Genomic DNA, 22154 nt, shown 5'->3' on the forward strand with positions numbered 1-22154 from the left:
GTTTGTGGCACAGATCAGGCTGTGAGTGGGCCGAAGGAGGAGACTTAGGCACAGGGAGCATTGTTCAGTGGTGCAGGGAGTTGCTGCCCTGCGGCCCCGCTGCACGGCCCTGCCCCAGCAGGGATGCTCATGGAGGAGCGCTGGCTCCGGCTCACAGCGGGAGGGAGGGGCTGAGCTCGATGTGGGCTCGCAGGAGCGCAGCGATGTCCCCATGAGCCAGTGACACCGCCGAGTTCCCGCCCTGCAGGACACAGAGGGGACACATCACCGCCACAGTGAATCCCTGCTCCCTCCCCAGGCCTTCCCTCCCTCCGTTCCTCCCTGCCTTACAGTGAGTCACCATCCCAAACCCCGCTTTGGGCCTCAACCACACCAAACTCGGCCCAGCTGTGCCTCTGCCCGGCCCCTGTGCCCTCCTGCACGCCTCAGATAAAATTATAGTTTAATTAGAAAATAGTTCCATAATTCCAAACGCAAGCCTGTGGCCCAGCAGGAATTTCCACCCACTCCCAGCCCAGCCCCGTCCCACACATCCCATGGAGAGGCTCCATTCTCAGGAGTTAATTGCTAATTTCTTGGAGCTGAAGCTCTGCTGATTCCGCACGCCCAGGAGTCCATCTGGGTTTTTTAGGGTTACACCAACACTCCCGCCCAGCCTATGGCTGTCACAACCACCCCATGCACAGCTCAGCACCAAAAGCAGGGGTTTGGTTCAGAAAATGGACTGAAATCGGCACTTCTTCCCTTCAAGCCCACCCCTGGGGGACTGTTGCCTGGACCACGGGATCCCAGCTGAGCTGGCCCTGCCTGCAGCGATGCTGAGGAGCCGCACCTTGTCCGTGAGGGTCACCAGGCAGCCGGGCTGCGCCAGCAGCAGCCGCACCATGTCGGCGTTGCCCTGGCGACAGGCCACCATCAGCGCCGTGCTGCCCTCCTCGTCCTGCAGGTTGACATCGGCCCGGCAGGCCAGCAGCGCCCGCACCATGTCGTCCCTGTCGTGGCTCACCCCCAGCATCAGCGCGGTCTGGCCGCCCTGCAGGGCCACGGGACATAGTAGTAGTAGTAGTAGTAATAATAATAATAATAATAATAATAATAATAATAATAATAATAATAATAATAATAATAATAATAATAATAATAAGCGGTAGTAATAGTAGTAGTAGTAGTAATAGTATATATTATGGTCTGATAATATTTACAAAAATATAATAATAGTACTATATATAATAATTATTATTATATATATAATGGTATATATAATATATAATAGTATAGTATATTATTATAGTGTATTATAATATATACTAGTATAATATATTGTTATAATATATGTTATATAATATATGTTATAATAATTATTATAACAGTTGTATAATATATAATTCTTATTAATGAATAATCATTATAATTAATATATATTACAATCTGATAATGTTTACAATAATATAATAATAGTATAATCTATAATTATTATTATTCATATACTTAATGGTATATGTATTATATTACATATATGGTATATATAATAAAATTGTATATATAATTGTATTAATATATATTATATTATATATATAATATATATAATTATATTATATAATATATATTACTATATAATAATAGAATTACTATAATAATATTCTAATTATTATATATTTATTATTATTATTATTACTATTATTATTACTATTGCACATATAGAATAATTCAAAAATTTAGATTTGTCAAAGCTCTCTAAGATCACCAAGTCCAACCATAAACCCAGCACTGACAAGCCCACCCCTAACCCACATTCCATAACCACATGTCACATCATTGCATGTTATTATTGCATGGTACATACACTATAATAATTCCTATTAATATTGCATCCTATTGCACGTTATTGTCCAATCACCCTGGGGCTCCTCAGCAGCTGTTGTGAGAGGCACCTGTTCACTTGTGGAAGGTCCTTGCAGCAGCATGGCCAAACCTCCCAGCTGCCCCCAAATGTGGCTTCCCCAAATCCACCTGGGCAGTTTATCCAGATCTGGACTAACTTACAGCAGTGTGGGAGCAGAGATGGGTGAGGGCACTCCCATCCCTAAACCAAAATGTGTGACTGACGAAGCTCACCAGCAAACCTGGGGCTCCCACGCCCTGGGGTTCATCCCTCGCTTCTCATTTCTGATTTTTGCCTCAGAAATACTTGTTTGCAAAATTTCCAGCCTTTTTTAAATTTGTCCATTTGCCCCAGCTGTTACACCCCTTCCCAGGGAGCTGCTGGGTGGCCACACTCAGATAAAGTTTCTTTTGGAACGTTTGGGAAGCAGCAGCTCCCACCCCATTCCTGCTGCCGAGCCTCAGCCTGGCGCTGCCACGGAAGCTAAGGAACCCAAATTACATCCCCAGCAGTTCCTGTCACACACCTGGGCAGCTCTCAGGTTGACATCCCCCTCCTGCAGCAGCCTCATCACCACCTCCATGTCCTGGCGGGTCTCGGGGGCCGCCAGCGGCGTCAGCATCACGGCCGTGTAGCCAGCACGGTTCTGCAGGTCCAGGCAGCACTTCCCTGCAGGGGATGGACCCAGCCCGGGGTGGATCACCCAGAGGGAGCAGAAAGGAGAGAGGGACTCATACAACATGTGGCATCTCATATTCCCAGAAAAGGAGTTATTCCATAATGATACAGGACGGGGATTTATCTGTTTTGAATATCCAGGCTCGTGAGCGCAGCACTAAACGGCCCCTGGTGCTACAGTTAATTACAACTGTTGAGGTCAACTCAATTAACTTTGAAGACCACAACAAATAGAAATTAAAGGGGGATAATTAATGCCTCAAGCACATGCTGGTTGGAGCTGTGGGCTGTTTGCTTTGGCTCCAGTGGCAAGGGAGCAGCAGAGAGACGCCCATCACCCAACGGGCTTGGAAAACATCCTGGCCTCATTTCACTCATTTTTCACTTCAAAGAGCCCATTTCCAGCTCCTCCACGAGGAATGAGCCGTGGCTGAGGGTGAGGGCTCGGCTCCAGCCTCACCCTGAGGAAGCAGCTGCCTCAAACCCTTCCCTGCCTCAAACCCTTCCCTCCCCGCGCCTCTGCGGCAACAATTGGGTTATAGATGGGTATGATAATCTGCCATTTCCCGAACATTTCATGGATTGTCTGGCCCATGAGAAAAGGCCAAAGTGCCTCTGTTCTCTCAGACCACGAGCACATTTTTGCCCTGTACAGGCTCAGCTGAGATTTTTGTTCTTTCATTGCAACACAAGCTGAAAGTTCAATAGTTTAACATGGGAGTTTTTCTGCGGTGCTGAGGGATTTTTTATGCTCTCAGGGGTTTGATCCTCCTGCCCCAAGCCATCATGTGGCTTTGGCTGCTGCAAGAAGCTGGGGAGCCACCCCATCCCACCTGGACTGGGGCCATGAGGGACATGCCTTTGGATACAGCAATGCTGAGCCATCCCCAAGTCAGGCTGCAAAGCCCTCAGCATGTGTGAGGGCACTGATGAGCCTTCATGACAGCTGGGACCCCCAACCACATCCACGGGCCCAGAGCTGAGCTGTGGGGGAGGATGCTGGTCTTGAGGTCAGCCAGGTCTCCTGGATGGACCTCAGCTCCATCCTGGTACTTTGGATGGATCCTGGGCCCCTGTTTCTCTCCTGGATGGACCCTGCCTCCATGTCTGCCTCCTGGATGGGGCCCTTGCAGGTAGGTGGCTGCTGGTCCTCAGCCCCACCTCAGTCCCAGCTCCTGACTGATCTCCCTGGGAGGACCCTGGCCCTCCTTCAGTGTTTGCCATGTCTGGGACTGTCCATGTCCCCCTGTCCCCTGTGTACCCATCCCTCATGGGACCACAACCCCATGGCAGAAGCCCTGGCTGAGCAGAGTGGCCGTTCCTACCCGTGTCCAGCAGGAGCTTTGCGACCTGGAAGTTGGAGTGGGACACGCTGTAGTGGAGAGCTGTGTTGCCATTCCTGTCAGGCAGGTTCACCACGGTCTCCAGGAGCTGGGGCTGGATGTCCCCCAGCGCCTCCAGGTACGCTGCCACCACCTCCGGCCTGGAAGCCTTGTGGCTGGACACCTGGAACCACTCCCGGGAGATGGAGCCCAGCACAGGCTGCTGCAAACACAAAGTGTCACTGTCACTGTCCCTGCAGAGCGGTGGCTGCCCCAGCTCCTGGCCCCACCCCGGCAGCACTCAGCCTGTGGGTTTGTGATTGCTGCTACAACTTGAGGGGGAAAGGAATTTCCTGTGGTAACTTGGATGAGTAACCAGACAAAGCCATCATCTTTCTTTTTTATGTTTTCCCTCCTCTCTTCCTTTCTTTTTGGCTGTTGTAAAACTGACTCAGATGTCACCTCACCCCCCTCTCCTCACAAAGCTGTCCCAGAGCACAGCCTGCAATGTGCCACAGGGATAATCTCATCCATTAAAACATGAACAGCGAGCATGAACCGTGTCCGAAACGGGACTGGGAAATATCTGTACCAGATGCTGGTTGCTTCTGCTGCTGATTTCTGGGAGGTGTTCACTGAGGAGCTGGCAGGCAGCAAGGAAATCTTCGGAAGGTTTGCATCTAAAGGGAAAAGACTTTTGTAAATCCACCATGGGACAGGAGATATTGAACCAAGTAGAACACAGGCAGATTGAACCAAGTAGAACACAGGCAGATTAGATTGGAATATGTTCAACACATTTAAGTGTTTAAATTATTGGACACGAGTTGTCCCATTGACTTGACACAGATTTTAGGTACAAAGCCAAGCACTTAAGCAGAGGTTTAAGCCCAGAGTCACAGATTTATATGGTCAATTTCATCTATTACAAAAATCCTTAACGTGGGTAAAAAAAAAAATCTTATTCCTGAACCTGCAAAGAACTTTACCAAAAAACTTTCCATGAGAGGGGAGAATGAGCTAACTCACCAGACATGACTCAGTGTAGGGCCTGAATCAATCTCCATTAGATTCTGTGGTAACTCAGAAAATATTTAGCTCTTTAAAGCCTTTTCCCTTTCCTGCAGAGGTCACCACTGCTGTTCCACCAGAAGAAGCCCCGGCCCAGCCCTGCAGTCCCGTGTCCTGTGGCCACCATGGGTCAGTCACCACCCAGTGCCATGGTTACCTGTGAGCCTGGTGCTGAGAGCAGGGAGCTGCTCCTGCTGATGCCTCCTGCTCATCATCATCATCATCCTCCTCCTCACGCTTCTCCCCTGAGGAAGGCCCTCTGCTTTCCCTTCCATCCTGCTCGGGCTCCACGTCCCCGGCTCTGTCCTCGGTCTCGGTGTCGCTGTCCTCACAGCTGGTGTCCTCTTCACTTGACGTTGTCTCGTAGCTATTTGAGGACACCACAGGTTACTCCCTCCTTCCCCAGCCACAGCCACGGGCCTGACCAAGGCTCATTGCCCCCAAGGGGCCTTGGGTGAAGCACAGAGTGACAAGCAGCAAGTTACAAGGTGTGAGCCGCAGCCGAAGTCGGGGTTAGTCTGTCTCTGGCTCCTCAAGCAGCAGGAGCGTGGCAGAAGCAGTTAATGAGCAGCAGGCAAGGTTACTGCAGGGTTTGGAGGGATGTCCATCACATCCCTCGTGGATCTGCGGCCCGGGCAGGGGCTGAGAGCTGCCTCCCTGCTGGGAGCTGCTGGCACGGTGGCAGGGTGGCAGCAGCACGGCCCCCGTGGCAAGGAGGGACTCGAGGTGGCATCGGCAGCCTCGAGGAGCACGAGACAAAAGCTGTGTTTGCACAGCTTTTGGGCTGAAGTCTTTTGGGCTGAATCCATCATTCCAGCAGCCCTGATAGAGATCTCTCCTCTGGTTCTCTAAAAGCATTAATATTAATAATGTCTTCCACAAAAGAGAACGTTCACTCGGATTGACCCCAGAACTTTCCTCCAATTAACCAAGACTCCTCCAGTCCCTACAAGTTGTACCCATTTGGCATTTCCCAGCAAGTGGGAAGTGAGGGGAGCAGGATGTGAGCAGAGGGCAGCACCCAGGCTGGCACACACAGCTGCCTGCCCACCCAGGACAGTGACACGTGTCCTGCACTCTCCATGCCAGCACACATTCACCTCAGCACGAGATGCTGCCCCTGCTCCGCTCACAGGCCAAGGAGTGCTGGATGCTGGACACACCTGGAACGGGGAGCACAACCTAAAGTCTCCTTCACCCCAAGGTCATTCCTTATTTACCAAAAAAGTCTCTTCCCAGGCCCTGCACCAAGTGCTGTTGGCTTTGCTGGAGCGTGGGGCAGGTTAGTGCAGCGTGCTCACCAGGCAGGGCTGGCCTCCTCCAAAACCCACCAAGGGCAGTGGGAATCTTCCCAGGGAATCTTCCCATGGAGCATTCCCACCTTCCCCAGCTGGGTTTGGGATGAGGCCCCAGGAGAAGGTGTGCAGAGAGCGTCAGCCCCCAGCGTGCTCCCGCTGCTCTGAACACTGCACCACCCTTCCTTAACCGGGTTACTCACGGGTTATCAGTGCTGCATTAAAGAAGGGAGAAAAGAGGCTCTGTTTCAACTGGCCTTTTAATCAGGAGGGGAAAAGAGGGGGAAAAGAATGACTTCTCCAGCGATACAGAGGACATTCCACGTTAAAAGGCAGTTCTTTGTCTTCTGAATGGATGCTTACCCACCATTTACCCCAACAAACTGGAGATTCTTTTTGGTCCCATTGCCTCCTGCATGGAAACCACAACCTTTCTTTTTCATGATGGATTTAAGACTTGTGGTTGGAGAGTTTTCTACCAAAATACAAAATAACAGATTAATTAAGCAGATGTGCCATAATTAGCAATCATTATTCCCAACCTCAAGCAACAAGCCACGAATCATAATTGTAAACATCTTACGAGAGTCTTTTGATGTCTTGCAAAACTACAGATGCAGTTGGCCACAACCTGAACCTGCCCTGCCACCTTTAATACAGGTCTCAAATAACTCCAGGTCACTGGGAATATAAAGGAAGTGACTGGAAATTATGTATTTGTCCTATGAATATAAGTAGATGTTACTGGTTTGGTTTTTGAAGGTTTTTTTCCCCAGGAGCTATGTATTGGAAAATTCCTACATAAATCTGCTATAATACTGCATGGATGAGTTTTTCAATTGGACTTTGAATAGTGTCTATATATTAAGGAATAAGTCACTTATCTATTTGCAAGTCCCTTCCCTCCCTCCCCCAGAGAATAGGCATTGGATTCCCATCTTCATATAAGCTAAAATTATTTTAGATGAAGGTCTGTCAGTGGGGATAGGTCTTTTCCCAGCCTGGTTGCTCAGTTATTTTGACTGGTTTGGGTTCTGGAGAACTCCACACTGATTTACCCCCGATAAGCACCAGCCTCATATTTTAGCAAACTGAGATGTGCAACCCGAATAAAAAGAATGTTTATTTGATGGAACAGCCACCAGTGTGGCAGCTTTTGGAAGCTGATCTTGCATATAAACGAGCCACTGCTTTATGAGCTCCTACATCATTTTGTTTGCTTTTTTCCATGTCAGATCCATAACCTGTGCTGTGCAGAGATTTGCCTCTCTCATCATGCTTTGTCGAGACTATTCCTGATCTGACTGACAACAACTGTTCCACTACATCCCCCCTGCTCCACGCTGGAATAAATGGGAAAACATTTGGCCCGGACACATGGAAGCCTGTGCCAATATTATTTACCCAACTGTTGATAGTGCGTGTTGGAATTCTCCTTATCCACAGGGCCTTGTGAGGAGTAGGCAGAGAGCAGGGAGTTCAGGGAATTAACTAATTGGTTCTGGATGGAGCTGAGCTTGGAGGCCGGCTGCTTGATGGCGCTGGCCAGCTCGGGGTAGCCGTGCTCCAAGCACAGCCATTGCTCCTGCAGGAGCTCCTGGATCTTTTTCACATATTGGCCAATGGGGTCAACAGCCGGGAGCTCCTCATGGCCAGGAGCCCCTTCCTCCTGCAGCCCTTCCCGAGGTTCATCTTCTCCAAAGCCCGCCTTGCCGAGGGAGTTCTGGTGGTTCTGGTTGTGGTCTCCGGGGTGCTCGTGGATCTGCAGCTGCCTGAGGCAGGGAGCAGGAGGTCCGGCCTCCACACTGGCCTCACCAGCACGTCCCTGTGCCCGAGCACCCGCCGGGCCCTGCTCCCTGCACGCCTCCCCGGCCTGGGCACTCTCTGCCCTGAGGGTGCCGCAGCCGATGGATCTGGTGGAGAGCGGGATATTGACGTTGATGCCCTTGTCCTGGGCCTGCCGGAGCCCTGTCCCCTGCGAGAGCTCGGTGTTCACGGCGGCGTCCAGGCGCTGCAAGGCCCCGCTGCCCCTGCGCCTCCGCGGCTCAGCCTCCCTGGCCTTCTCCTGCCACAGCTGCTCTTCCAGCTCAGCTTTGGAGCTGGCCAGCAGCTTAATGCTCTTCTCCTTCTCCTGGATCTCACGATCCTGCTGCTCCAGCACTGCCCTGACCTGCTCGAGCTCCTCTTTCTTCTTGGCCAGCTGCTCCTCCAGCTCAGCGACCTGCTGCTTCAGCGCCGTGACCCCGCCGGGCTCTCCATGCTCAGGGGTACGGGGAGCACTGCTCTCCTTGTCCCCTCCAGCTCGGACATTCCTCTCCTCACTTTCCTTCAGCACGTTCAGATCCATCTCACTCACACTGAGCCCCCTTTCCGCAGGGCTCACGCTCTCCTCCGCCAGCCGGAGGGCAGCCGGCGCCGCTGCCTCAGCCCTGGCCAGGTCGGAGCCATCGGCGGCATCGCCCTCCTCGGCCCCGCTCTCCACCAGCACCTGCAGCTGCTGGCTCTGCCAGGGGGGCTGCAGGGGCAGAGCCCCGCCGGGCTGCCCCGCGGAGCCGTCCCGCTCCATCTCTCGCGGCGGGGCTGAGCCGCTGCCCTCCGAGCTGGGCCGGGAGGCGCTCTGGGGACCGCGGCAGGGCTGCGGAGGGCTCCGGAGGGGCGAGGGTGCGGCCGGGGGGCTGTGGCCGGGGGGCAGCGCCTCGGGCATGCTGGAGGCTCGCAGCAGCTGCGGCCGCGCCCTCAGCGCGTCCTGCGGCCGGGCCAGCTCCGCCTGAGGCCAGCCCAGCTCCGCCTGAGGCCAGCCCAGCTCCGCCTGCCGCCGCGCCTCCGCCAGCAGCGCCTTCCTCCGGTAGCTCGGCTCCTCGGGAGCTGCCCCGGCCGGCAGCAGGGCCCGCGGCGGCTCCTCGCCCAGGGACGCCTTTCGCTGAGGGAAGGAGCAGGTGGAGGTCCAGCTCTTGCTGGGAGCGGCGGTGGAGCAGCCGCGGGAGCCGCTCTCGGGCAGGCTGAAGTTTCTGGGCAGGGTGTTGAATTTGGGCTGCTTGGCTCTGCGGTGGATGTGCACCCGCCTGATGGTGTTGCCTTTCTCGATGTCGTCCACGTACTTGAGGAAGTCCAGGTCCAAGTGGAAGCCGTAGGGTGTCTCCAGCGAGTAGGGGAGGCTGCGGGGCTGCTCCCGGTCCCCGTCGGGTTTGGGCGGCTGGCCATCTGCTGAAACACCCCCCCAGAAAAAGAAGAAATTATCCAATTTTGAAAAAAAAAAATTGTTTAGAGCAGGGGGGAGATGTTTTTTCTCTTTTCATCTCAGTTTTGGGCAGGCAGCTCATTATTGTGGAGGCTCCTGGTGAAGCTGTGCAGACACACAGTGACACGCACCAAGCTCTGATCTGGTTTTCCAGAGGTGCATCAGGTAATTGTTGCACTGAGGAAGCCAAAAATTCCCTGAAATCATGGCTCTAATTGGCAATTAAGCAAACAGCAGGCTTTGCAGGCAGAGCTGTGTAGGTACAGATAATAAATCTGGTGGATAATAAATCCAGCCCAATAATAGAATGTGGGATCAATCTATGACAATGATATTCTTCAAGGCTTTTGGTTTGGTTCGAACTTTTCAGCGGCGTAAGCAGCGCACACCAAGCAGGAAAATCATTGCCTCGCTTCACCTGCAGCCACCAGGTCACAAATTATTCCTTGAAAATGACGGCTCTGGGCAGAGGCTGCTGCTCGGAGCCGCAGCCATGCAGAACACGCATCCCAAGGTGACCTGCTCAGCGCCAGCACAGCTCCTAACTGAGGCAAATCACCACTAGATGGGTGTCACTGTGTCTGCCCACCCAGCCAGCACAGCCAAACTGCCCCTGACCAGGGTCTCCCACTTTAACACAGCCATCTCCAGCCTGCAAACAGTCACAGCCCCCAAATTTCCACCTTGAGGGGGTTAACAGGTAAATTTCTGCACTTTTATGCAGCAAGTCCCTGAAATCACAGTGGTGTGGGCTGCTCTGCACCTCTGAGCACACGAGTTGGGCTCAGTGAGGAGGAGGAGGAGGCAGCAGGGCCCATGGCTGACCCCTCTGTCTCCATCCTGGTGCAGCAGCTGGAGAGGACCAGGACAATTGGGAACAGATTTTGGTGCTGCTCAGCACAGAGCGTCACTGAGATGCTGAGGGGCTGCCTGGGTGGGGAGCAGCACGTGGAAGGCAGGGGACAACACCACCGGGGTCATCCCAGGGCACGGGAGCACAGCTGGAGGGTGGGAGCAGGGATCTGTCACAGGGCATGGGAGGACAAATATGTGCTGATCTATAGCTGGGACCTGCTTTGCTGTGGTTTTTGAGAAATCTGCATAATAATGAACGATGCATTTTTCACCTCTTGGCCCCACATCTACAGAACAGGTTATTTACAGCAATTCTGGTAAGGAAATTACTCCATGGCTTGGTTGGGAGTCTTTCTAAAGGAATAAATGAACAAATAAATATCCTGTAGGTTCCATACCTTCTGTCTTCTCCATGGTGGGGTCTAACTGGGCTGTCACTTAAGCATCTTCTGACAAGGGCTGAGGAGTCGCTTCACCCTTGGAAAAAAGAAATGGATACTCCTAATTTAATAAAATAACAAAGCCGTGTGAACTTAATCTCTCCTTAAAGCCTTACAAGCCTTCAAAGGCCACCCCCCTCCCACTTCCCATCCTCTGCAGCCCAGTGGTGTCCAAGGCTTTGAAGCTGCTAAAATCAATAGCTCCTTTTCCAGAGGCAACAACTTGTGCTTGACAGACACATCCCAGGGAGCTGGTCCTGGTAAAACATCCCCTGCATTACAGAGGGTTTGACTGCCAGCAAGGACAGACAGACATTTGGGATGGCTTGAGATCGATGGCACAGACTCCTGAGAGCTGGAGATATCCAACTTGATAAAAGCTCCCTGTCAACAGGGATATAAACTAGACACAGAAATGACTGGTTTGCCTTTATTTTAAAATCCATAACGAGCAAAGATTCAAAATTTATGTTGAATCTCGCTCAAATGACAGCCATTACTTCAGAGCACGTCCCTACTGTTAAAAAGTAGGGATGTGCTTCACCAAATTGCACGGGACCACAGACAAATTGCTTTCACCTCAGGGAACAACTTCAGATGGAGATCTACCACAGCCAACACTGAGATCTTCACATCATTTCTGGGCTGTGGTACCAGAAATGGTAACACATGTCCAGCTCCTTCCCATCATGTAGACACAGATGAGACCCTCCTGGAGCACAAGGAATTAAGGCTGGGAATGTCCAAGAAAGGTCCTGGGAGAAACTTCTCACCTCCAGGTCCTTTAGAAAGGCACAGAGAGGAGGCAGGGAAGGGTGAAGGAGGTTGGGGCAGTTGGACATCACAGCTTGAGGCTCCGTGGCTTGTGTGAGAAGGACAACAACGCTCCGAGTGAGAAGGTCTGGTTTCAATTTCTGCTACAGAGGATGACAGGGGAGTTTCCTGAACAGTAGGTTGTTTGTTGATGATTCTCCTTACAGTATCTGGTTTGGTTCCTGGCCAGAGACGGCCCCACAGCTGCTTGGAAGTCCATCCCTGCTCCTCCAGTGCATCCCTGAGCTACGCAACACCCTCAGGGCAGGACCAGCAGCACAGAGCCTGTGCTGAGCCAGCCCCAGCTCACACCCATCTCATGGACCAAAACAACAGAGTCTGAACTCATTTTCTGCGTGCAGAGCTTTGCCTCAGCCAGGGCTTCAGCACTGACCACAGTTCCAGAGCTCCCCAGGAAGAGGCTCCAGCTGACCCTTACCTAAGACCAGCTAAAAAATGAAGTCAAATCCTGCTGTATTGTTACCACAGGACATTGCCACATCCCTGGAAGTGTCCAAGGCCAGCTTGGACAGGGATCTGAGCACCCTGGGATGGTGGAAAGTGTCCCTGCCCATGGGATGAGGTGATCTTCAAGGTCCCTTCCAACCCAAGCCATTCTATGATTCTACAATGAATACTTTGAAAGATCAAAACCTTTTAAAGAAACAATCAATTGTCAATCCCATGAGGCATGTTTGTGGTCAATGTAGAGCCTTGATGAGAAGTCAGAAAGGTCCCAACCCAAGAAGAACATCAAAGCTCCCCAAAGCTCCTGCAGGGTGCCCACCCAGCACCTTGTGAGCTGCTGGAAAGCTGCTCTAGTGCTCTCCAATAAACCACACTCCTTCTACAAAGGACCACTCCTTCTGTCTCCTCCTGCCAGAGAACAGCACGTGCCAAAACAAACACCAACCTCTTTCTCAAATGTTGTTTCTTCCCCTTAATTTTCCGACTGCAGCCAATTCCAGCCTGACCAGCTACACTCCACTCTTCCAGGTCATTTATTCAGAAGGAGGGGGGGAAAGCCAGTGAATAGGATGGTTTTTAATATCTAGATAATTGCATTTGGATCATTTATGAGCTGGCTGGGTCCCAACTCTGCAGCCCAAACTGATACTATGACTACTCTCCTTTGACCAATCTACTTCAAAATCGCCTCGTAAAAGGATGCTGAATGTCCCCAACCAGCTTGCTGATGTTCTCCTGCCCCCTCCGGGGCAGCTCAGGCATGGAGAAGATGGCTTAGAGCCAAAAATGTGCCTCTTTGGACCCCACAGCTGCTCTCCCATGCCTGTCCCTAAGAAAAATGAGATTAAAATATAAAAAGTCATCTGCCAGAAGTAGGAGACCCTTACACCAGGGTCCATAATTTGAGGCAGGGTAACAGTTTTAGGTGTGTCTCCATCCTGCTGAAACCTGTTAGCCTGACCCTCTGCCAGGTTCTATACTTGCTGAGTTTTCTCTAGTAAATGAAATTGAAGAACATTTCTTTTTCTCCCCATGCATCGCTGATCCTTACCTTTGCTACACAGTGGGGAGGATTAATCCAGATTGGAATTAGGCTGTTTTTCTCAAGGCAGGAATAAATACATACAGAAATGGAAACGGAGAAGCCAAATATGTGAGAAGGCAACAGCACAGAGCAGAGTAGTATTATTCCTGGGGGCAGGGACAATGCACTGTCTTTTTAACCAGCCTGGACTCAAGCACTGGCTCTTTACACTCACATTTAACCCCTCTCTCACTCCATCCCACTTGCCAGGCAATGTGAGCAGCTCCCCCATCCACCCCAGCCAGCAGGAAGGAGAGCACCACGACACCCCCAAACATTTAAATTACAAATGAACTCAACCACATACCACAAATCCCCACAAAATCCATTCTCCCAGAGCATCTTGCTAGTAATTTTAACTGGGAAACAGTTAACCCTGAGCCTATAAATAACAAGATAACCCACCAGCACGTTAGCACAGTCTGGTTAGCTGTAACACAACGCGATCTGAGCTGTGCCTGTCTGTTCTCCTGCACTGCAGCAGCAGCTCCAGCACTTGGTGGTGAAAGGAAAAACTGGTTAGCAAAGCGTTTTGTCAGGTTACCTGCTCAGGCTGGCACCCACAAACCCCCCGGGGAGCAGCAGCTCTCGCCTCCCTCCACAGCATCTTCTCCCATTCGAAGGGCTCGGAGCAGCGAGCGCAGCGTGGCTGGACCCCAGCCTGCTCCAGCAGCCACAAACTTGGTCAGCTGAGCTGTGACCTTGCTCAGAAAGCAAACACAAGTTTAAACCAAGAAGCACAAAAGAGGGATTGATTTTCCGGCAGAGCAGCCCACGGCTCTCGGATGACCTTTGCGAGGACAGTTCAATCCCGGTGCACAAAACGAGTTACTTTTCCACGGAATAGTTCTTTTTCCCAGAAAACACCGAGCACCAAGCGCTGCCCGGGCTGTCGAGGAGGGTGCTGCCTTATCAGGGCTGATAATTGAAGAGAGAGTCAATAATTAACGGCGGCGTTGCTGCTGTACCTGATGCTGCGGCTGCAGCGCTCCGCATGCCGCACCTCCGGGCTGGAGCATTAGCAATTCCAGGAGCGCCTCTCCCGAGGAAACGCAGCCGCGACTCGCCGGCGGCAGCCCGGGGCAGCTGCAGGAGGGCTGCGTGTCCCCAGATCCTCCGTGCGGAGCAGGCACAGCCCCCCGTCCCTGTCGCCGTGTCCATCCATGCGCAGCGCACGGGATGGGCGGCGCGGGCAGGGGTGTCCCGGTGGGGACAGTGCCACTCTCCGCATCAAACTCTCCAGCCCTCGGCTCTGGGGTTATCCATCCCAACTTCCAGCTGGCAGAGCAGACGCTGGCACAGGCTGCCCAGAGCAGCTGTGGCTGTCCCTGGATCCCTGGAAGTGCCCAAGGCCAGGCTGGACAGGCTTGGAGCAGCCTGGGATAGCAGAAAGTGTCCCTGCCCATGGCAAGGGGTGGAACGAGATTTAAGGGCTTTAAGGTCCCTCCCAACCCAAACCAGTCTGGGATTCTGTGATTTTGGGCAGGGTGGCTCAGTGATGGGCAGAGTGCCCGTCCCAAGCCTGTCTTGCATTGGCATTCCCCTCGGGCATCCTGGATTGCTGCCCCTCCAGGCTGGCAGCAGGGACAAATCCCTCAGTCCCTGCACAGAACTCGCCAGAGCCTCATGCTTGCAAAGGCCGAGGGGCTCAGGGCTGCAAAACTCTTCCAGGGCTGGGAAAGCAAATCCTGGGAAGTGGAGGCATCCCCTGGGAGCTGGGGGGTCTGCTGGGGGCTCTCACCAGGGACTCCCATCACTGAGCAGCCCCAGCACCTTTCCCATGGCTGAAGAGCAGCACAGCCCCAGTCTCATGCTGGGGAGGAAAACCGCATCTTGTGGTGTGCGAGAGCAGAGCTGCTGGCGCTGCTCCAGCTCCCTGCACCCCCCAGCCGGGACTTTAACACATTAACTTTGAAGAAAAGCAGACAAGTTTTGCCTGTGCAGGAAGCAGAGTATCTGGAGGCACAGAGGGCCAGCAGGGTTTGTCCTTTTGCCAGCCCCTCCCCGAGGCACGGATGGGTTAAACTTCCTACCCGAGGAATGAGGAATCATTGAAATTCCGCCTTTCCCAAACTCTGCCTTTCCCACGCGGCTCCGTCCCACACCGCGCGGGGCCGTGGCTTTCTGCTTTCACAAGCAATTACTGAGCCTCAGCTTCCAAACCAGCTCCAGGGCACGCTGGCTCCTTTTCCCTTTTCTGCTGAATTCCTCTGCTTTAGTTACGCTCGTGTGTCTCTTCTGAGCCGCTTGTGTTCTCCAGGCAAAGCAGCACAACAGGAAAACACACGTATTTCTATATGATGCTGATTTTAAAGGCATTCTGAGAGAATTGTTGGGTTTTCCCACTGGACAGAGCTAGCAGGAAGCTTTAATTTGGAGCATTTCCTTATTGCAATTACCCACATACGAGCTACAGTTGTTCCCACATTTAATCCCTCCGGAACTGAAGAAGTCTGTGACCCCTTAAATAAGCTTTTAATCGGGAGCTACGAAGGGAAGGAGTCAAAACATTCAAATTAATTAATTATGGCCTGGTGCTTGATGGATTTACATCCAGCCTCTGATAGCTTTGCCCAAGGGGGTTACTGCAGGGTGGGAAGTGGGGAAGGGGCTCACCAAGATTGTCCCCCAAGCATGAGAACTGAGGTCATGGCCTGAAAGTGCTGCTGCTGCCTCACATCAGGCACCAAGCTGCCGGCGGCCTTGCTCTGCTCCCATGGATGAGAGGAACCAGACGGCTCTGAAGTGGCTCGAGAGCCATCCCATCCACCCCCCTGGCCACCCCTGCTGCCTCCCTGATGCTGGCAGGGCTGCTGCCCTCCTCTCCCCACAGAGAATCCCTGTGGGATGGCAGGGTTGGGCTTCACCCCCTCTCCTCTCCACCACGGGCCCTTTCAGGTTGGAAGGGACAACTGAGATCATCCAGGGCCACCTCCCTGCTCCAGCAGGGTCACCCCAGAGCACTCTGCTCAGGAGCGTGTCCAGAGGGGTCTGGAATATCCCCAGTGAGAGAGAGACTCCACAGCCTTTCTGGACAATGTGCCCAGTGCTTGGTCACTTCCCAGGGAAGTTCTGCCTCACATTCAGGTGGAAATTCCCGGGAATCATTTTCTGCCCATTCCTCCTGTCCCATTGCTGGGCACCACTGAGGCTGAGCAGAGCCTGGTCCATCCTTGTCCATCTGACACCTCCCTCTGGATACTCATACCCATGGATGGGGTCCCTGCTCACTTATCTCTTCTCAATACTGACCAGGCCCAACTCTCAGAGCCTTTCCTGGGCACGGAGATGCTCCAGGCCCTTCCTCATCTCCACAGCCCCCACTCAGGAGCTCCCTCTCATCCTGAGGAGCCCAGAGCTGGACTCAGCACTCAGATGTGCCCCACAGGGCTGAGCAGAGGGGCAGGATCACCCCAGGGTGACCCACAGACAGGGCTGGCCCTTGGCACCCAAAGGGTTACACCCAAACCTGCTCCATCCGGGCAGTCTGGATTGCACAACAGCCCCGGCTGCAAATGGACATACCAGGAATAAAAATGGCCTCTCGGGGAATATTTGTTGTAGGGATTTTTCAATTCTGTTTTCACTGCAAAGGAAGAAAAATAAGCCACTTCCAGTCTGCTGGGGACCTGCACACGGGTGGGATCTCTGCTGTGATCCTCTGCCTGCTGGCACAGCCATGGGAAGGAGTTTCCCTCCAGGAGAAAAGAAAAGAGGCTTGAAAACTTTGTGGGATTAAATAAATACCTAGTTAAATAAAAGCAGTTTAAAGTCCTGGTTTGCACTGCAAGGAGTTGTCATGAGGTTTCCCTAAGTGAGAGCAAACAGGGTTGCTGCTGGATGAGATCTGAGTCCTGGGAGCCCACCAGCCACCTTCCCACGGGTGTCTGGCATCACAAAATCACCACTGCCAGTGGTCCTGTGCCCCACAGCACCCCTTGGAACAGCAGCTTGAGGGGGCAGAAGGCAGCTGAGCAGACCCAGAATTAAAGTGGGGACACCAGACAATGCCTGAGGCACTGCTACAAACCCAGCAGCACCAGGAGGGAAAGTTCCCAAGCTGGATCCATCCCAGCCTGCAGCCACACCACAGAGCTGGGCAGGCCTCCCTCTGTGCTGAGGCACAGCAGGACTGGATTTAGGATGCAAAACCTGTTACTTATGGGAAGAGCCTTCAGCCTGGGGCCAGTGGATGGTTTCAGCACATGGCTGATGACAATGGGACCTTATTGCACCCCAAGAGAAACCTCCCTTGGCTGTTGCCTGCCCGGGGCATCTCCAGAGCAGAGCTGGGAGCTGGAAGCAATTTGGGAGTGCTGGAGAGGGACGAGCTCTCCCTGCAGCCCATCAGTGGCTGAGGATGGAGAGGTCCAGGCTGGCTCCCACCCCCTCTGCACAAAAAGCAGGAGGAGGAGCAGCTGGGGCTGGAGCTGGGGGCTGTGCACATGGAAAACATCCTGGAGGCGTGTGGGGCCTCCCCGGGGTCTGAACCGGAGGGTTCACAAGGAAGCTGAATAATGAACCCTGCACCACTCCATAAAGGAGGGGATCCCTTTCAGCAGCCCCTGGGTGTGCAACCCTTGGTACTTAACCAGCCATTTCAGGCCCTTTTCCTCCCCAAAGTCTGTAATAAAGCTGTGTGCATTCTGATTTTATTAAAGCTGCTCGTTGCTGTCTAATAAATGTTATGAGCTTCCTGCCAGCATTTCCATTAGAGACGGGTCAGACCTGGAGGTATCAGATATCCAAACTCTCTCCCTCCTTTCTGGCTTACCAGGAGGGGAAAACGATCACATTCACCCCCTCCTCTGATAACCTCTTTTCTGACTGACCTTCAGCTCATTCCAGCCACAGACTCACAAAAGCCGTGGTCAATTCTTGTGATTTTATCCCGTGCCTTGAAAGCTGTGGTGTTTTCCCTAAAGTCTTCTTTCCCAGAGCCAGGCGAGCACAAAAAAGCACCCAAAGCCCTGAAACAAAAGTGCTCCACAGTCAGAAGGCAGACAAAAATCCGAGGTGCCTCGTTGCTAACATTTACTCTTCTCTTTGCCTGAATCCCACAAGTTTTGAGGGAAAACAATGAAATCCTGCTATGGCTGCTGGTCTGTCCCTCCTTGACCTTGGGACAAGTCAAGCTTTGCTGCCACTGTTACTGAGTAACTCCCACGTGGTCAAAGTGGGAAATTTTAGGTGCTTTTAGGAAAACCCTGTTGTCTGCATTTCTCTCCTCGTCCCTGGGCAACCACTGCAATCCCCCATGGAGCCACGGAGCCATTTCCGTCGATTTCTGACCCCAGCCAACGAGACTCGCATTGATCACACTCCTGACAAAATCCTCCTCACACTGCAACATTTCTTGTTTAGGCCACCTGAAACCACTCTCCTCACAGACTGGGGCTGCAGAGAGGGAGGATGTGCCGCCTTCCTCCTCTGCTGGTGATTTCTGTGAGGATAAGGGGAGCTGGGAGCCCTGGGGCAGCATTTCCCACCTCTCACCCATTTAGGAAATGGGGATTTTCCTCCAGGTTTTTGACAAAGCCTCAGCCCTACACCACACATTGCTGGTGTTGTTTCAGCTTTTTCACACCACGTTCCACTCTGATGGGGAGACGAACCAGCTGCAAAGATGAATTTAAGATATTCTCACTTTGAAGATGGAGACTTCTGTGTCTGGATAGGTTTTTCACCATATTTCACATTTCTGACTCCATCAAATTGTCCATTTGGGTGGACATTTGGTATTTTCTTAATAACGACACCACCTTCTTTTCCAAGTGCTGTTTAAACCCTGGGATGGGCAGGACTCGAGACTTCCCAAAACACGAATTCCCCTGAGGTTTAAAATAAACAGGGTTGAAGCAGGAGCTCCCTGCAGCCAGTTCGTCCCCACTGCTCTCCCCTGGCATTGTCACTGTGAGGATTCTGCCCCAAGCCATGGGCTCCTTCACACCCCTGGAGCTGGGCTCAGGGTTTTATTGACCAGAATCTGCATCCCACTGCTCTGGAGCCAGGCAGAGTCACATAACCCCTGTCAAGTGGGGCACCAAATGGAAAATACAATAACTTTCCATATTGACTTTTTTCCCCCTCATCAATGGGGCCATGCTCATCCCTGTGGCTGCTCCCAAAGCTTCCTTAAAAAGACCCAAGATTTGATGAGTTGGGCTGAAATGCACAGCGATGAAAATGCGACTTTTAAAATATTTGGCAGCTGTAAAACCACCAAGGGAGGGACCTGAATTGGCACTGAGCTGGTGAATGAGCCTGTGTTCATCCAGCAGCCACGTCCCAGGATCTCAACACCGCTCCTGATTCAAGGAATGCTTTGAGAGCAAGCCTCTCCCTCCCAAAACATTCCCATTCCAGAGGTTCTTTGGTGGGAAGCATTGTCATATTCCTGCTTGGTGGGAAAGAAATATGTGGGAATGGGACAGACCCAGCATTGCATGAGGGGATGATACCTGGGAGCTAAAACTATCCTCACAACAGGATTTTCTGGAGAGGAGCAGGGTTTTCCTACTCCAAGGAAACTGCATCAGGACTCTGAGAGAGCCCACAGCAGCAACAAGTTCCCTGACACTTCATCTTCCAGCTCCAGAGCTGTTTCAATGAATCCATTCACTGATCCCTCCTCAACCATAGATTCCCCAGCCAGGTCCCTGCTCATCAGTCATTTCAGCAGATATATTTATTTTTTCAATATTACAACCCAAGTGACAAATAACCAATGATTAATGTGAGGTTACAGGTTCTCCCTCTTCCTTTGCCATCTCAGGTATCATTTAAGAGATCAGCTTTTCCAATTAGCCCATTCAAAATCAAACACAAACCACCTGGAAGACTGCAAAACACGTCCAAAGGCAAATGCTGATTTTTGTTCACATTGCTGTGGTTGCTACCCTTGCCCTACATAAGCAATGCTTTTGGGTGTTCACCAATTTCATTTGGGCAACACAGCTGAAATATTCAATATCTGGGGAGGCTCTGGACAAGGGAAGCCCTTCCTGCTGGTGTCACATCAGAGCTGTCAGGAAAACGAGATATCCCTGAAGAGCCCAGACCCACTCCCAGCCCTGCACGGCGAACATCACACCCAGAGCATCCAGACCATGGCTTCCTCCATCCTGAACTCACGTGAACTTCCAGCTGACATTATCCAGCCCACGTTCTGCTTCCTCATGGACCACCCAGCCTCTCCTCCAGCTCAGTGATGTGAGCAGCAGCTCAGTGCTCCCTGCTCCTGGTTTCTGTGCTGGGAGCACAGCCCGAGCTCTCAGGCCGGCTGGAATCTGCAGCCACTGGGAACAAGCTGCGCTTGAGGAAAGGGCAAGAGCAGTGGAGGGAAGTGTCCAGGGCACGGCTGCTCCCGGCAGACAGAGCTGGGCTGCTCACAATGCCCTGGCAGCGAGCACGCCCGGGGAACGGCGATGCTGCCCGGCCCTCCTGCCCCTCTGGGACACAGGGAACCCGGCACAGCCCCGGCCACAGCCAGAAATGAGTTTCGGTGCCAGGAGCTGCTCGGCCCGGGCGGCTGGAACGCAGGCAAGGGAACGGGGAGAGGCCCCGGGACCGCGCTCAGCCCGGAGGCTGGGCTGGGGCTTGGCCGAGCCTCATCTTCCACGCTAGGCAGGGTTTATGGTTCGGCTTTGAGGCTAAACACAGCTCTGGGGACTTCACTGCAATACCCAGGGCCTGGGGGCCCTTCCCAGTCCTCGCACGGTGACCTCTGGGGGTCCCAGCAGAGCTCGGAGCTTTCCTGCCCTCTCCCAGCTGCCCAGCCACGCTCAGTGCCCCCACCCCGAGCCAGGCGTGCTCTGGAAACGCTCCCGTCCCGAGTGAGCCACGGCTGATGCTGCCCTGGGCAGCCACGCCAGGGGCCAAGAGCCCTGAGCACCCCCGGAGCATCCTTGGAGCACCCCCGGAGCACCCTTGCAGCAGACCCAAGAGCACCCTTGGAGCAAACCCAGGAGCACGCCGTGAGCACCCTTAGAGCATCCCTGGAGCAGACCCAGGAGCACCCTTAGAGCACCCTCCAAAGCACTCCCACCCATTCCCTGAGCACCCTGGAGCATCCTTGAGCACTTCCCAAACACCCCTCTGACCATCCTCCAGCGCACCCTCCGAGACACTCCCAGCGCTCTCCCCGTGCCCCCGGGCAGCCCCAGACACAGAACCCGACCGGCAGCGCCCCGGGCAGCCCCAGGCACGGAGCCCGACCCGGTGCCCGCTGTCCCTGCCTCTGCCCGCTGCCCTGCCCGCTGCCCGCTGTCCCTGCCCTGCCCGCTGCCCGCTGTCCCTGCCCGGTGCCCCCGTCCCTGCCCGGTGCCCGCTGTCCCTGCCCGGTGCCCGCTGCCCTGCCCTGTGCCCGCTGTCCCTGCCCCTGCCCGCTGCCCTGCCCTGTGCCCGCTGTCCCTGCCCGGTGCCCGCTGTCCCGCTGTCCGGCGCGGCCGTACCTGCCCGGGCAGAGCCAGCGCGGCGCTCCCGCTGCTCCTCAGGCGGGAGCCGAGGCGGGCCCGGGGGCGGGGCGGGACCCGGTGCCCTCCCCCGGGCAGCGGGGCCGGGGGCGGCCCGATTGGGCTGCGGGCGGGACAGCGGGGCCAGGGGCAGCGCTGGCTGTGGGAGGCCGCTTTTTAGAATTTTTTTTTTTTTTTTAACTTTCCCTCATGCCCGCTGTATTTATACTTTTGTAGCTCATCCTGTTTGCACAGGTGCGGATCGAGAGCGGTGGGAAGGAAGGGAAATCTGCGGGGATGGGCTCGGGATGCAGAAGTTGAAGTGTTTTTGCACCAGCTGTTCCCTGGCTCGGCCCTTCAGCCCCACCCGGTTCACTTCGGGCCCTTGTTCCTCAATGCAATCACATGGAAAATGCAGAGAAAAGGCAATTTGGGTTTTAGGCTTTGAACTTCCCCATGTGCCCAATCCCATGTGCTCATCCAGCTGCACCAAGTGAGGACAGGCAGAAATCAGTTTAGTGATGCCAAATAATTCCTTCAGCACTAGGTAAAGCT

The 22154-nt window shown here is 53.4% G+C and overlaps 1 protein-coding gene across 3 annotated transcripts; it reads right to left on the bottom strand.

Moving 5' to 3' along the window:
- Positions 1-21637, bottom strand: KANK4 (KN motif and ankyrin repeat domains 4). Of its 3 annotated transcripts, none has more exons than XM_059478780.1 (10): positions 21600-21637; positions 10740-10818; positions 7653-9452; positions 6612-6723; positions 5111-5320; positions 4475-4562; positions 3886-4105; positions 2409-2551; positions 833-1033; positions 1-241 (listed from the first exon to the last, which is right to left on the bottom strand). In XM_059478780.1, exons 2-10 carry the CDS (start codon positions 10753-10755, stop codon positions 152-154), a joined length of 2880 nt encoding a protein of 959 aa, XP_059334763.1. In that variant the 5' UTR covers positions 10756-10818; positions 21600-21637; the 3' UTR covers positions 1-151. The 3 variants fall into 3 exon arrangements, with proteins under 3 accessions (XP_059334763.1, XP_059334764.1, XP_059334765.1); XM_059478781.1 differs by lacking the exon at positions 21600-21637 and adding an exon at positions 13691-13704; XM_059478782.1 differs by lacking the exons at positions 10740-10818; positions 21600-21637 and having other exon boundaries at positions 3886-4102; positions 7653-8969.
- Positions 21638-22154: the final 517 nt, after the last annotated feature.

This window comes from Ammospiza nelsoni, chromosome 9 (genome assembly GCF_027579445.1).
Source record: "Ammospiza nelsoni isolate bAmmNel1 chromosome 9, bAmmNel1.pri, whole genome shotgun sequence".
NCBI classification, from domain to species: domain Eukaryota; kingdom Metazoa; phylum Chordata; class Aves; order Passeriformes; family Passerellidae; genus Ammospiza; species Ammospiza nelsoni.